Source organism: Schistocerca gregaria, chromosome 2 (genome assembly GCF_023897955.1).
Source record: "Schistocerca gregaria isolate iqSchGreg1 chromosome 2, iqSchGreg1.2, whole genome shotgun sequence".
NCBI classification, from domain to species: domain Eukaryota; kingdom Metazoa; phylum Arthropoda; class Insecta; order Orthoptera; family Acrididae; genus Schistocerca; species Schistocerca gregaria.
The window spans coordinates 609427745-609442786 of NC_064921.1; the positions used below are offsets into that span (position 1 = coordinate 609427745).

The 15042-nt window shown below is 36.1% G+C and overlaps 1 protein-coding gene and 1 long non-coding RNA gene across 2 annotated transcripts; one reads left to right on the plus strand and one right to left on the minus strand.

The window, feature by feature from the left end:
* Window positions 1-4081: 4081 nt before the first annotated feature.
* Window positions 4082-9112, plus strand: LOC126334577 (opsin-1). The gene is made up of 9 exons (XM_049996964.1): window positions 4082-4221; window positions 6368-6491; window positions 6687-6925; window positions 7058-7164; window positions 7266-7372; window positions 7509-7656; window positions 7742-7852; window positions 8015-8181; window positions 8562-9112. The coding sequence occupies exons 1-9, from the start codon at window positions 4218-4220 to the stop codon at window positions 8698-8700; spliced, it is 1146 nt and encodes a 381-aa protein (XP_049852921.1). The 5' UTR covers window positions 4082-4217; the 3' UTR covers window positions 8701-9112.
* On the minus strand, window positions 9001-12575 carry LOC126334579 (uncharacterized). The gene is made up of 2 exons (XR_007564758.1): window positions 12433-12575; window positions 9001-12341 (listed from the first exon to the last, which is right to left on the minus strand). It is a non-coding gene; the product is annotated as an uncharacterized LOC126334579 (long non-coding RNA).
* Window positions 12576-15042: the final 2467 nt, after the last annotated feature.

The following is a 15042-nucleotide window of genomic DNA, read 5'->3' on the forward strand; positions in this document are numbered from 1 at the left end:
AATAACTTATATGTCACAATGTACACAAACTGACAACACACATACATTGTAAAATGTCCACGGGTAGATAAATAAGCAAATAAAATAAAATTACTCATTATGTAAGGGAGATGAGGAACTAGAATTTGTTAGTAAGAACAGGAAGAGAAGGAGAATAGTCATAAAATGAGGACTGGTGGAAAGGAATGAAAGTGGAAGCCACCTGAAAAAACTTTGCACATAGCACAGCTTAACTCCTTTGGTTTAAGAATCATGAAAGGAGATTGTATATTTAAGTGAGACCTAGAGACAGTGAAAGGTTTCAGGTAGATTATTTAATGGCAGATAGAGATTTCAAAACCATATTTGAAACTGCAAAGCATTTTTGGGAGCAGATGTGGACTCTAATAATAATTAGTAAGTTGTTAAATGTAGATTAAAGTCAAAGAAACTGCAGAAATCTAGGAATTTAAGGATATGGGACCTTAATAAGTTGAAATAGCAAGTGTTTGTTGGCAGTTTCAAAGCTAGCACTAAGCAATGACTGACTGAAATAGGCAAAAAAATTCTATAGAAGAGGAACAGATAGCTCTCAGAGGATAAATACTGAAGATACCAGCTTTTACAAAGGTTGGCTGAAGTACATTCTTTGAAATTATGAAGATAGCAGCTTCAGAAGTCATGGTTGTAATGTGTTAACAGAAATTATTTACAGAAGAATGGAAAAACTGGCAGAAGCTGACCTGCAGGAAGACCAGATTTGGTTCCAACAGGGAATAAAATTTTATCTGCAACTTGAACATAATCGATGTAAAACTATAATAGCCAAAAACATGACAAGAAGACAGTGGTGGACAAGAGAGTGAGGCTAGGTTGTGGCCTGTCCACTATACTATTCATTCAGTGTGTAAATCAAGCACTAACGGAAACCAAAGACAAATTTGGAAGGATAGAAGGAATAAAAACTTTGAGATTTGTCAATCTCATTGTAATTTTGTGAGAGATAGCAAATGACTTTTAAGATTAGTACATTGTATCAGATGAACATAAAAGAAGTAAGACAAGGGCATTGAATGTAGTTGAATTAAATCAGGTGATGCTGAGAGAAATAAATTGGGTAGTGGAATACCGAAAGTAGTATATAAACTTTGTTATTTGGGGAGCAAAATAACTGATGATGGCAGGAATAAAGAGTATATAAAATGAAGGCTTGTAATAGCAATAAAAAATAGATATATTTTAACACTTATTGTAAATTTAAACATATGAAAGTCTTTTCCAAAAGTATTTTTTGTAATTGTAGCCTTATATGGAAGTAAAATGTGGACTATTAGCAGCATAGACAAGAAGGATAATAGAAGCCTTTGAAATATTGCTGTTATGGAAGAAAGTTTGATATTATTATTTACAGAATAATGGAAAAAGTAAATGAGTAGATGTGATAATTAATTAGAAGGTACAGAACTAATTAGGGGAAAAAAAGAAAAATAAGCACAACCAGACTAAAAGAAGTGTTTGGTTGATAGGACACTTCCTGAGGCATCAAGGAATCATGAATTTAGTATAGGAGGGAATTATGAGGGTTAAAAGTTGTGGGAGACCGAGGTGTGGATACAGTGAGCATGTTAAAGTGGATGAAAGAATCAGTAGTTATGCAAAAATGAAGTGACTTACACAGGATAGACTAGTGTAGAGAGCTGCATCAAATCAGTCCTCAGACTGAAGAGAACAACAACAAAACAAAAATACAACAAGATGATAGTTAAGGCCAAAATAGAGATAAATTTCTTAATGACAGAAAATCTTTATATATAATGCTGCATGAAAGCTGAAAAGCCACTTTTAGATGAAGATTATTGCTGGTTTTTGATCATTTGCACCTATTTTGGGCAACATATTGATACAAATTCTCTCCAAAGCAGTCAAATATGGAATAGAGATACTTTTGCAAACTGCTCTTGCTATTGTCAACAATGTGATTGGTATGGTATTGATCTAATGAAACATTTCAGGAGGAACACAGTCAGGCACAGTGAAATAATAACTGTTAGACATTGGATTGTATCGGTATGTGTGATTTGTGCTAGGAATACAATCTTATATTTGCAAACTATTAGTTGCTTACTGCAGTCTAAGATGTAGTAATTGAAGTAATTATGTGATTTAAAATTTAACTGATTAATAAATTCAAATATTCTACACTGATAGACCTCAGTCAGCATTAGAATTACAGTAAGTTGTAGTTCTGAAGGCTGCTGAAGAGGATGCTGAAGATTAAAAAGTGTGTACCAGTACCCCTTTTATCTTGTAGGTCAAATGTTTTAGACCACTGGAATTCAATCTTAATTACATACGGGCCAATCATAATATTGTAGTGAGGTAAAAACAAATGTAGATTAACTATGGTACCAGAAAATAGTTATTGCTACTGAAAAGTTTTCAAATAGTTAAAATGAGCTTGATCCTGCTTGGCCACATGTAATTAATTCAGTGCTGATATACTGTTAAGTTTGGTCTGTTCTCTATCCTCCTATGAAACATGATATTGGTCTCATATTGAATTACAATTAAGTTCAACCCTTTGCTTAGCCATTATTCACAGGATAGCAGGAATAAAGGGCGAGAAGAGAAGAAAAAAAAGGAAAATTTAAAAGAAGACAATTATAAAATTTTCATAATTTTCCAGATTGGAGAAGGTGAAATTAACTTCTGAAGTTCTACATGTTTCTGCCTTTCCTATTACACATACTCAAACTGTAAACAAATCTTGTACCAGATTTTTATAAGATCAGCACTTCTTTAATAAGTAAAATATTATCATTACAGCCTCCATTAAGGGTAATACATAACAATGAAGTATCTGAAAGATAAAATCATAATATTAAAAACAACCCTACAAAAAATAGATAAACAGATAATTTGGTTGAAAGGCAGGGTGCTATTTCCTACTCAAGAGACAAACAGAAAATTTATTTGCCAAATGAATACTAAATTTTTAAGCAATAATAAAATAAATTAGCTTACTTTTCTTTGGTTTGCTGAACACTATTTTAATACCAAGAGTAACAAGTATAATTAATTATAAATGAAAATAATGTACCTAATATAAAAATGCTTCTAATTTCAGCCTGAACAGAACAATAAAAGCAAAATGCATGTTGACATTATTTATAAGCTGTTATTTTCCTCTGAAAGAATATGAAATGAATTTCAGTAACATCTACTAAATTATGTACCTACTTTTCACTGTGGAAACTGCAAAAAAAAAGAAGAGGCAATATTCGTGATTGCAAAGGAGGTCATGGGAAGTATTGAGAGATGTTGTTTCAGCAAGAAGTGAGTCTGAAAATGGATGATGTTATCATACTTTTTATAGCATTATTGTTACAGCTGGGGAAATATTTGTTGGAGTCAAAAGGAGATAATTGTGCAAGATGGAACAAAATTTTGTCTGCTTTACTAATAAAAAATGAAAGTTAGCCCACAAACAACTAACTGTAAATGCCATGCCAAATAAATATTGCTGGCAGAAACTATTACAAAAATAGAGTAGTTGTGACCATGGACAATTTATAGATATGTGTATAGCAGTGGTTCTATAATCAGTATTTGCCAGCAGTGCATTGTGAACAAGAAGAATATTTGAACTGACTCTGGCAATTGAATGAATCAAAACACCAGCTGGCATAACATGTAGATTAGTAAGGGAAAAACTTGTAGATGACACTGACAGCAGAGTGCATGTAACCAAATATTTCTAAAACTTTGAAAGGATATTATCAAATTTCTTCACAATGCTAATGGATTTTGATTGTGATGGTTTTGAAAGTAATTCTACTGTTGCGTGATGAATATGAAGCTATGCTCTGTTCAGTGTACCAGAGTCTTCACAAGTTACTGACCAACTGTGTATTTCTCACAAGAAGGGAAGTGCAAGAAAAGATGTTGATCTTGTTAACCCACGTGTTGATACATATTTTACTTTTTATGGATGCCACTAATAGCCTTACATGGGTTTTACTACAATACTGTTTATTGAATTAGTGACGTCATGAAAGTGGTGGAAGCTCTTATATAAGAGGCCGGCAAATACCCGTTACAGTCGAGCCGCATCCGGAAGGGGGTACGACTTCCTTGCTTTAAAAGCAAATACCTGGCGGTGTCTCCAGTCAGTCTGGCAACAGGATCTGAAGTAGTTCATTCTTGATTTTCTTCAGTTTTCTGTCTTACAACTCAAAATGGGTAAGTACAATGTTTCTTTAATACAAATGTCATACAGTGAATTTTGTAGCCAGTGGTTTAGTTGCACTTCCTATTCCAGTAACTTGAACTTGAATGAAAAAATTCAAGGAACTTTTAATAAAAAGGCCCACTACACCAATGATTTTAAACATTTTTGGATGTAGGGTCAGCAGTTGTTTGCATTGATTACATGCTCTATTGACTGTAAAGATGAGGCCTTTTCAGGTATTTTTAGAACACAGCACACTTCATAAAGTCATAACTGAGCAGTCTCCTTGGAGAATGATATTCTTTATTTTTTATTTTTAATCCAAACTTATGCAGTTTGTAACTAGGAACGAAAATGAGCTAGAGCTCTCATGTAGACCATCTGGTTTTATCTGGTTGTCACATTAGAGAACATTCTTACTTGTAAAAGATAATATATTGAGCCAGTGAAATACTATAACATGTGAAAGAACTGCCCACAACTACATCACTTTCCAGTTGTAACTACTTGTTAGTTGAACTGGAGTGATAAAGTTCTGGACTTCAGCGTGAAAGGAACCAATTTAATATGCAGTTCTGATATTCTGTTTCATAACTGCATTATTTTTATAAGCCTTGTGGGTGATGTTTCCCAATGTTAGTCAAAAAGTGAGATAATTTTCCATATCAGGCGAATTTATTATTTGTGGAGAATTAAAACCATAAGAAGATAAACAAGAAAATGTTATAAAAATGCTCATTATATTGTTCATTTTATACAGACAAGAAAATCAACATGTATTTAAAACTGAAAGATGCCTGAAAGGCTGGCAGAGATTTTGAGATAGGCCTCCTGTGTCAACTGTAGAGAGCCTGATTGTAGCATAACAGTGTGTGAAATTTAAAACAAATGGCAATCCTTGTGACACTCTATTATGTAAAAAAAATTAGGCAGTGCTTGAACCCTCATGGGTATAGGCTGATAAATATTTTGCTTTTACCTGTAACTGAACCCTCACACAAGTGACAAAACCAAAATTATGGCTTTCATCTACCACTTGAGATTTAAAATAGTATTATAGTGATAAAGCAACTGAACATGTTTATTTCATGTAAAGTATATTTCTCTGGGGCAAGTGAATTCTGTATCAAAATTTCAGACCCACTATGATTTAGGTGAAGAATGTTTCAGAAAGAGGAACATAAAATGTTTGAAAGCTGCCATATCTATTACCCAAGGAAAAAGGTGAGACTTCGAAATAAATACAAGATTCATTATAATAGAAAGTGTATCAGTGCAGCAAACTGGGATGTGGCAGGAAATTTAACAGATAATTTGAGCGTTGACTACTGTTCACTCAAGTCAAAACACCTGCTTCTTATACTCTATGATGCAGGACTCTCTACACCTGAAAGTTTACATCCAATCAAGCACCAGTTAGAGTTTGTCCCGTTACTTTTCAGCCAAGAACTATGACAAAAACCAGGTTTCTTTTCTGGCACGTTATAATGACACAACACTGGAAGAGCACAGAATGAAAAATACTTATGCAATCTGCATACGTAACAGTAACAACTTCATGTCTGCATCTTTAACAGATAATTACACACACATTACTGGAAATGTAGTACTTCTGCTTTTTCTATTTGTATGGTTGCCGGTGTCTTATTTTGACAGTTAAGCTGAGAAACTATAAAACTAAATGCAAATGTTAGCTTCAAAACATAGAAGATGTATGTGTGAATTCTCATTATTGCAAAATGATGAATGTGATAGTAGGTACAGGCTTCAAAGAAGATTGAGGTTTAACAGGCCACTGGGTAGAAAGGCACCAAAGACAAAGTCCTCAATCTGATTGGGGAAGAAAATTGGATGTGTTCTTCTCAAAGAAATCATCATCTCATTTCACATCACTCTCTCATTTCACATCACTGAGTTAGTAAAAGTCATGAAATATTTATATCTCACTAGATGGTCCTGAATGTAAGACCAGAGCTCTGACCAATGTGCCACAACATTCACTCATTTGATGAAATAGTGTCTCTTGTCTATCAGAAACTGGAAAGAACAAAATGTCAAAATCAGTCATTGTTTTAACAATACCACAGGCAACATCTGATCAGTGCATTACAAAAATAATTACTTTTTGTGACTGATTTAAGTAAATGTAATTTTCAGCATCCGCATCTCTTATTTCCGAGCCAAGCTTCAGTGCTTACTGGGGAGGTAGCGGAGGTTTTGCCAACCAGACTGTGGTGGACAAGGTGCCGCCAGAAATGCTGTACCTAGTGGACCCTCACTGGTAAACATATTTTTATCATTTTCTTTGATTACTTTCAATCATGATGAAAATAAATACATATTTGAGCCTGTCTTATGCTACACTACACTTACAATAAATTTTAGCATGAAATATGAAATTTTAAAGGGGAAATAGTCTGTGTTTCTAAATACTCTATGTAAATTACCACAAAATTTACATTTTATTTGTTCACAGGTACCAGTTCCCTCCCATGAACCCACTGTGGCATGGCCTTCTTGGCTTTGTTATTGGAGTCTTGGGTGTAATTTCCGTGATTGGAAATGGCATGGTGATCTACATCTTCTCCACTACCAAGAGCCTTAGAACTCCTTCAAACCTTTTAGTTGTCAACTTGGCCTTCTCCGACTTCCTCATGATGTTCACCATGTCGCCACCCATGGTCATCAACTGCTACTATGAGACCTGGGTTCTGGGTGAGTCAGGAAAATCAATTTTATTTTTGCTGCTGTCTTTATCTAATAATACTTTTATATATTAGTTATCCATCATACAATCTTGTATAAACAAAGGTAACAAATTTTCTTAAATAACAATGAATGTTTCAGGGCCGTTCATGTGTGAACTGTATGCCTTATTTGGCTCTCTCTTCGGATGTGGCTCCATCTGGACCATGACCATGATTGCCCTTGATAGGTACAATGTCATTGTCAAGGTAACTCATATCATACAAACAATTCAGTGTTGAATCAGCAATATCAGATTTCAAGTGCTTTAATCATGTTGTGCTTCTCTTACATTAATTATTTGTTGTAGGGGTTGTCAGCTAAGCCAATGACAAACAAGACTGCAATGCTCAGGATTCTCTTCATCTGGGCTTTCTCTGTGGCATGGACCATCATGCCTCTCTTTGGCTGGAACAGGTAAGTAGCAGCTGGTTGCTGCTCTTCTTTATGACAAATAAACTAGTCTGATCAGTTTACCAAAACTATAGGAACTGAGTTTATCATCAATACTGTATGAGATCTCAAGTGACATTGTATCTGACATTCTTAACAGGTATGTCCCTGAGGGAAATATGACTGCCTGTGGAACTGATTACCTCACAAAGGACTGGGTTAGCCGCAGCTACATTCTTGTCTACTCTTTCTTTGTGTACTTCTTGCCTCTTGGAACCATCATTTACTCCTACTTCTTCATTCTCCAGGTTTGCAAACAGTTTTTTTTTTTTTTAATGGTATAGGATGCATAACACAATAAAGCAATTTTGACACATCTTCATTCATTTACAGGCTGTGTCTGCCCATGAAAAGCAAATGAGGGAACAGGCCAAGAAGATGAATGTTGCCTCTCTCAGATCAGCTGAGGCCAGCCAGACAAGTGCAGAATGCAAACTTGCCAAGGTAATGAGAAAGTGTATATGAAGCACATGTTACCATGCTAAAACAAAATCTGTTACATTAAATCAGTTTTAGTGCCATGTACAAGAAGGCAATAGTCTACAAGCATTCTTATTTTGTCCATTAATGACAACAACATATTACATAATGTATTGTTGTTTTTAGGTTGCCCTTATGACCATCTCTCTGTGGTTCTTTGCTTGGACTCCATACCTCATCATCAACTTCACTGGTATCTTTGAGACAATGAAGATCAGTCCTCTGCTTACTATTTGGGGCTCTTTGTTTGCCAAGGCTAATGCTGTCTACAACCCTATTGTCTATGGCATCAGGTAAGAACTAGAATGAGATTTTCACTCTGCAGTGGAGTGTGCGCTGATATGAAACTTCCTGGCAGATTAAAACTGTGTGCCCGACCGAGACTCGAACTCAGAAGGTAGGAGACGGATACTGGCAGAAGTAAAGCTGTGAGTACCAGGCACGAGTCGTGCTTCGGTAGCTCAGATGGTAGAGCACTTGCCCGCGAAAGGCAAAGGTCCCGAGTTCGAGTCTCGGTCGGGAACACAGTTTTAATCTGCCAGGAAGTTTCAGGTAAGAACTAAATACCACCAATCTATTTATAATCAAATTTACATTTCCTGAAATGAACAAATGAATGTGTTAGCTATAATGTTACATGACATTAATAATTTAAACTTGCTTTCCCTGCCAGCCATCCCAAGTACCGTGCTGCCTTGGAGAAGAAATTCCCAAGCCTGGCCTGTGCAAGCTCTTCAGACGACAATACATCTGTTGCCTCTGGAGCAACCACTGTCAGTGATGAGAAGTCAGAGAAGTCAGCATCTGCGTAAAGCAGCACTCAAAAAGGTTTCACAGTGCTCAACTTGCATTGTTGTGTAAACTCATGAACAGTGTGTACCGCCAGCTGCAACTATTCTGAAACACATAAACCGCTCAGTGTTTCTGCTGTACTTTGATCTATACTCTTGTTCTGTGGTACTAAAAGTACATTGCTTATGGACACTGTGTGAATCAACAATGCTTTTTGTATTGCTTGCTCTGAAATTATATCTACAGAGCACACTTGCAAGTTGAGTTGCTACTATCTTGCATGGCACACGGATTGGGAGATGACTTTATGTACAGTATAGTTTTGCCTCTCCCTTTCAAAAATTTGTATAAAAACCTTTCAGGATTTACATTGTAGTTTGAAGACAAATAACTTTCTATAAGAAAACAATAAATCACCCCTGCAAGTGACAACAGTCTGTGTCTTTTTCATTTGCCTTATCCACACAGCAAAAATTTTAAGATACTGACAAGTACCCTCAGAGGGAGTAAGGAAGATAATGGCTCTCACATCCTTATTCACACTTATTTAATAGGGAAAATGGATCTACAATTCAACATCAAAATATTTTTATTTAGTTATTCTTCTAGACATTAAAATATAGAAATACAATAACACACAGATAATACACAGAAGTGTTAAAGTCATATTAGAGCTCATAAGTAGTTCAAGAAATTATGTGCAACACACATCCAATAAAAGCATAAACATGACTATCTAGATAATTTACATACATAAGACATTAAATGCAGAGCTTGCAGACAAATTTAAAACATTTAGGTGACTCAAAAGTAAACAGTTTAAAGAGTGTCAGAGAGGAAACAGTACATGGTTCACAGAAACTTGAAACAACTCAAAATTAATTTCAAGACTCTTGAAACTGAGATTTGATTGTAAGGTATTTCCTAAAATTGTTTATGGAATGCTGACACACTTCTCAAAAATGGTCTCATGAAAGGTATGTTAGGACTATCAGAGAGCTAACAATAGTGAAGCATTAAACTCTATACCTTTATGAGAGACTGTCTTATTAGTTGGGCTCCTATATGCAAACAAACTACTTATGAGCTGGTGATGAGAACTAAAATGGTATAGTGTTATTGCATAACATCTTAACAACAGAAAACAGAGGGACACATTAAAAAATAAGATGACAGGAATAAGACAAAATTCAAAGTGGAAAAACATGAAATATGATGTCCTGCAAGGTTCGGTCCTTAGCCCACTCCTGTTGTTGGCCTACATAAATGATTTGCCTGGGACATTGGAAGAGTTTGAGATTCATAGCAAACATTTTAAACCTTAACCTTATAAAAAAATCATATCGTGCAATTCCAAACAAATCAAAATTACTTTCAGCTATCAGAATGTAAATAATTTACAAGGGCTGCAATGATAGTGACTTGAGGGAGTGGACTGGGAGCAGATGACAGAACTGAGGAAGGTGAGACTATGAGGAATGGGTGTGGGTGCAGTGGATTTAGCAGAGATTGAGGCCAGGAGGATTATGGAAATGAAGGATGTGTTGCAAGGATAACTCCCTCCATGTAGTTAAAAAAAGGGTCCAGATGGTATGGTTTGAGAAACAGCCTTTGAAACTGAGCATGTTAAGCTCAACAGCATGTTCCAACACTAGGTGGTCAACTTGCTCTTTGCTAGTTTGACAGAGGACATTCTTTGGGGTGGACAGCTGTGCAGAAATTGCGCCAGTGGTGGCATATAACTTGGGTGTTTTCACAGGTTGTGATAGAATAAGACTTTGATGGAATGTTGTAGGATGTGCTGGGTGGATAGATCAGACAGGTCTTGCACCTGAGTGTACCACAGGGATATGAACCATGTGGCAAAGGACTGGGAGTGAGTGTGGCATAGGGATGGTCAGGACTTTCTGGGCAGGTAGAAGAGTATGGTTCAGCTGTTCCAGTCTGAGATAATATTGGGGGATGAAGTGGGGGCTTCTCTGCTGCTGGTTCTTAGGGCTGGTGGGAGAATTAGGGGTGCTTGAGAATGGGGCATGGGAAATCTGTTTCTGGACTAGATTTCAGAGATAGTGATTGTTTCTGAAAGCCTTAGTGCAGTATCAACAATATATTTGTTGAATGCACTCAGCATACCACAAAATTAACGTTGATGACAAGACTTGTAAACAGTTTACCAGCACACTGCTGTGATCCTCACTCTGCAGCTTGCCATCTTCTGATGGGTGGAGTCACAGATGCACCAGAGGACATTGTCTTCACTTCAACTCACTGCTAGTGAATGTAACCCTCTGTGCATATAGTGAAGACGCCGCACACTGTGCTCCGTCCTAGAACTCAGAACACTCACAGTAAGAATAGAAAGACCTAACACAATGCTTTTAATTTGCTAACAGCTAGCAAGTGATTGTTTATTGTAAGTGCTAGCCAATGATCCACAGTACTGAACTGAAAAGGTATAGAATTGTTACAACTAAAGGATTCAAAAGTTATGTATAAAAACGTCTGTCTTGTAAAGAGTGTAAATAAATATGCCCACTTTTTTAATCATTTAATAAATTTTGGAATGTTTGTGCCACTTCTTACCAACTATGGACACAACAGACATTTCTGGTGATGAGAACATGATAGCTGTGGATTCTTGAACCAGCACTAATCATAAAATTAATCAAAAAATTTTCAGTATTGCATAACTATTTCCATTTATTGTTTGTCTATATACTAAGTATTCAAATGCATTTTATTTTTGTATGAAGTTGCAGCTATTTGGACAGCAAACACTCATTGCAATTACTCAATTTCAAAGCCAACAAATTCAGGCTTTACTTATGACCGTTAGCACATTGTTTGATGCACAAGAAGCCAAAAGGAAACTATGACAGAGGTACAGAATTCTGGAGGGCATATGCTACCTCCTCCCTTCCATACTTTTGATGAAAACCAATGGACTGGATGGAATGCAAATCACAGCTCAAACTTTGCAGCCTACAAAATCACAATGACCTCTCTTTCTTTCTTGGCAAGGAGTGTTTATTTTTAGGCTGTGTCAAAAGTTATTCTTCCAACTAAAGCCTCAAAGCCTACCCTATGAGAAAGCTGTTCAGAGGTTAGAGGAACTTTTGACACTCCGACTTATGTAGCTGCTGCTTGTTTAAAAATATTTTACATGTGTCATCATAGTAATCAGACTTACAAGAAATGGAGCACTGAGCTCAAGGGCACAATGAGTAATTCTAAATTTAACTGCACTTGTAGATCTAGATTTCAAGATGAAATGCTTCATGACGTAATTATTCAGAACCTTCCAGACAACGGAATAAGGGCTGAGATTTTAAAACATTGCAGTCGTATTCTCACTGATGTATTTAAACTGACTAAATCTCAGAAAGTGCAAAAGTTTGCAGAATTTGACTTTATTGTGACTGTTATTGCGATGCTTACTGCTCATAGTCCACAGTGGGCCCATTCCTGCATGGCGCATGTTGACAACAGTAATAGGCAGGAGTGTAAGCAGTACATTAAGGGGCCAGCCTGTTTGTCTGCAAGTTCATGGTCTTTGATGTCTTGTGTTTAATGCTATGTAATGCAAGATTGTGAACATTGCTTCTTCCACCAGGCAAAATGCTGACACTGTCATAAGTCAGGGCACAAACAGCAATTGCACCTGCAAAATAATAATAAAGTAAGGTATGTTCCACACAAATCTAAATTTGAGAAAATGGAAATCAATATGATCTCAAATTCAGAATCCTCACCTGCTCCTTCTGGAAGTACTCACAGAACCCACAGATGCAAGTCCAAGAATCAGAAAGCTGTCTGCTCATTGAATCAGCTCTCCTCAAATAAACAAACAGCAAAATGTTTTGTCACTCACACATCAGACAAAGTCAGTGGACAAAGTCAGTCTTCTGAAAGTCAGAACTGACAATCACATTCAAAGAAATTACTGGAAAACATTCATATCCTAACAAATTTCAATCAAAATGTACCATTTCAGTTAGACAGTCTTGCTTCAGTCACACTAATTAATCAGAATACATATGAGCAAATGGGACACTCCACATCACAGAAATGACATCTACACACATAGCCTACAACAGCGAATGTATATCTGTTCTCGGGATGTGCATTCTGCAAGCAATGTATAAAAATACAGCTACATTAATGCCATTCATAGTAATTCAGTCAGGTTCTAGTTCCAATGACATGGAAGCATTTGGTTTGTTTGGTTTATACATTCATAACAATGCGCACACTGTTGACACTCAAGTTACCTATGCCAGCATTTATCAGTTGTGTGAAAAATATGGAAATTTGTTTGATGCCACATCGAGATGCACAATATGCTCAAGGACAATAGACAACCAAAGTTTTATAATGCATGTCAGGTACCTCATGCCATTTGCGATGAAGTTGCTTCTGAATGCAAGAGACTGAAACAAGAATTTTGAAATCTATTTAGTCAATGGATATCTCTACTTATTATCACAAAAAAATCAAATGAGAAAATCAAATTTTAAAGCAATATTTAATGCTCAGATAATTATTGGTTCTTTCCCACTTCAGTGTACTGAAAAATTATGAAGGGCCTAGTAAGTGGGTGAGTCTTTTCTAAAATTTATTTAACTGATGCTTACCTTCAACTTCCCCTGGGTGAGGAAACAAAGAAAATTATGTCGGTCAGCTCACAGATCTGAATGTATCAGTATCAGCACATTCCATTTGAAAGCACATCTGCTACAGCATTGTTTCAATGCTTTCTTGAATAAGTGACACCAAAAATTCAGTCCTGTTCAAATTATTTGGATGACATCATTGTGTCCAGACAAACACCAGAATAGCATCTAAAAAATTAGAGTCTCTGTTTCAAGTTTTAACTAACGCAGGGTGGTGATGGATGAAAGTGTGAAAGAGACAAAACAAGTCCATAGAGGAAAAGCGATGAAGTTATTGCTGTTTACCAATGATATTGTGATGTGAAGAAACAATAGTAAGGATGTAAAGTAACAAATAGGCACCTTAAATAAAAAAAAACCGAGAAATTATAGAATGAAATTCAGCGAGGAGAAAGGTAAGACTATTGTGGTAACCAGAGGAGGCAAGGAGCAATTTAATATGACAGTACAGAATATTGAAATTGTGGATCACTTTAAATATCTAGGAAGTATGATAATGGAGAATGCAAGAATGGCTGCAGTAGTTAGTAAAAATATACAACATAGTAATGCATTTTATCACTGTGTAGGGATTAGTCTGGGGAAGGGAGGTGCCAATGAATTGTAAGGAAGTGCTGTACAACATGCATTTTACCACCAGGCTGCCATATGCATTGGAAACATGGAAAATGACAAGATGAGAGGAGAGTATGATCCAAGCCAGTGAAACACATTTTCTAAGAAGTATGTTAGGGGAGAGACAAAGTGAGAAATGGAGGTGTGTTAGGAGCAAAATTGGAGTAGAAAAGCTGAATGAGAGAACTAAAACAAACAAGTTGAAGTAGTTTTGAGATGTAAAGAGAATGGACGAAATACCAAAATGAATGAGCAAGTGAGGCCAAGTCTGAAGGCAAGAGAGAGACATACAGCAAGATGAATTGTCTCAATAACAACCAGTTTAAGAAGAAGGAATATGGACCATAACACAAAACAGTTATAGAAGAACAGTGGTTGAAAGACGGGAAAATGAAGAAGTGTCATAAGTGTTGCAACCTGCCATGATGCAACATAAAGGGAAGGCAAAGACAACAATGAGGACTGGAGTGTAATTTACTGAAATGTTTATATTTAAATACCAAAACTTAACATTCCAGACATCTTATTGGCATCAGCAGTGCTTGTCCTTCGACTAAGCACTTAGAAGCCATTTCGAGACAACCTTGTTCTAAAAATGTATGAAAACTACAAGCAGCTCCTGGAAAATTAAACAACTATGCTACATTCATTCTGAATGCAGAACCACTGTTCATTTGCATCACTTCCAGTATAAAAAGGTTCCTTTCCAGTGGACTTGAGAATGCAAACAACCATTTCAAATGTTGAAAAATACATTGCTTAGTTGCCCATGTCTTGTTTATTTTGATCTGCAGAAACTGGTAGTGTCTGTAGTTGATCCATAATCAAATGGAATGAGTGATGTTTTAAAAGCATTTTAGATTAGATTAGATTTACTTTCATTCCAATTGATCCGTAGTGAGAAGGTCCTCCAGGAAATAGAACGTGTCAGAAAAAGAACAATACATGACAAATATTTACAACTCAAACAAATAAGCTAATGTACCATTTCGCAGGTCCCAAGTGGAATGATCGTCCTTTTTTTAATGAACACTACATAAAAGGATCAATTATCAAATACTAATGCACTGAATT

Bases quoted from the DNA above. Each gene is read 5' to 3' on its own strand.
- LOC126334577 (XM_049996964.1), top strand. The intron at 7,165-7,265 runs GTAACTCATATC...TATTTGTTGTAG, and splicing joins GGTACAATGTCATTGTCAAG to GGGTTGTCAGCTAAGCCAAT. The intron at 7,373-7,508 runs GTAAGTAGCAGC...CATTCTTAACAG, and splicing joins CCTCTCTTTGGCTGGAACAG to GTATGTCCCTGAGGGAAATA.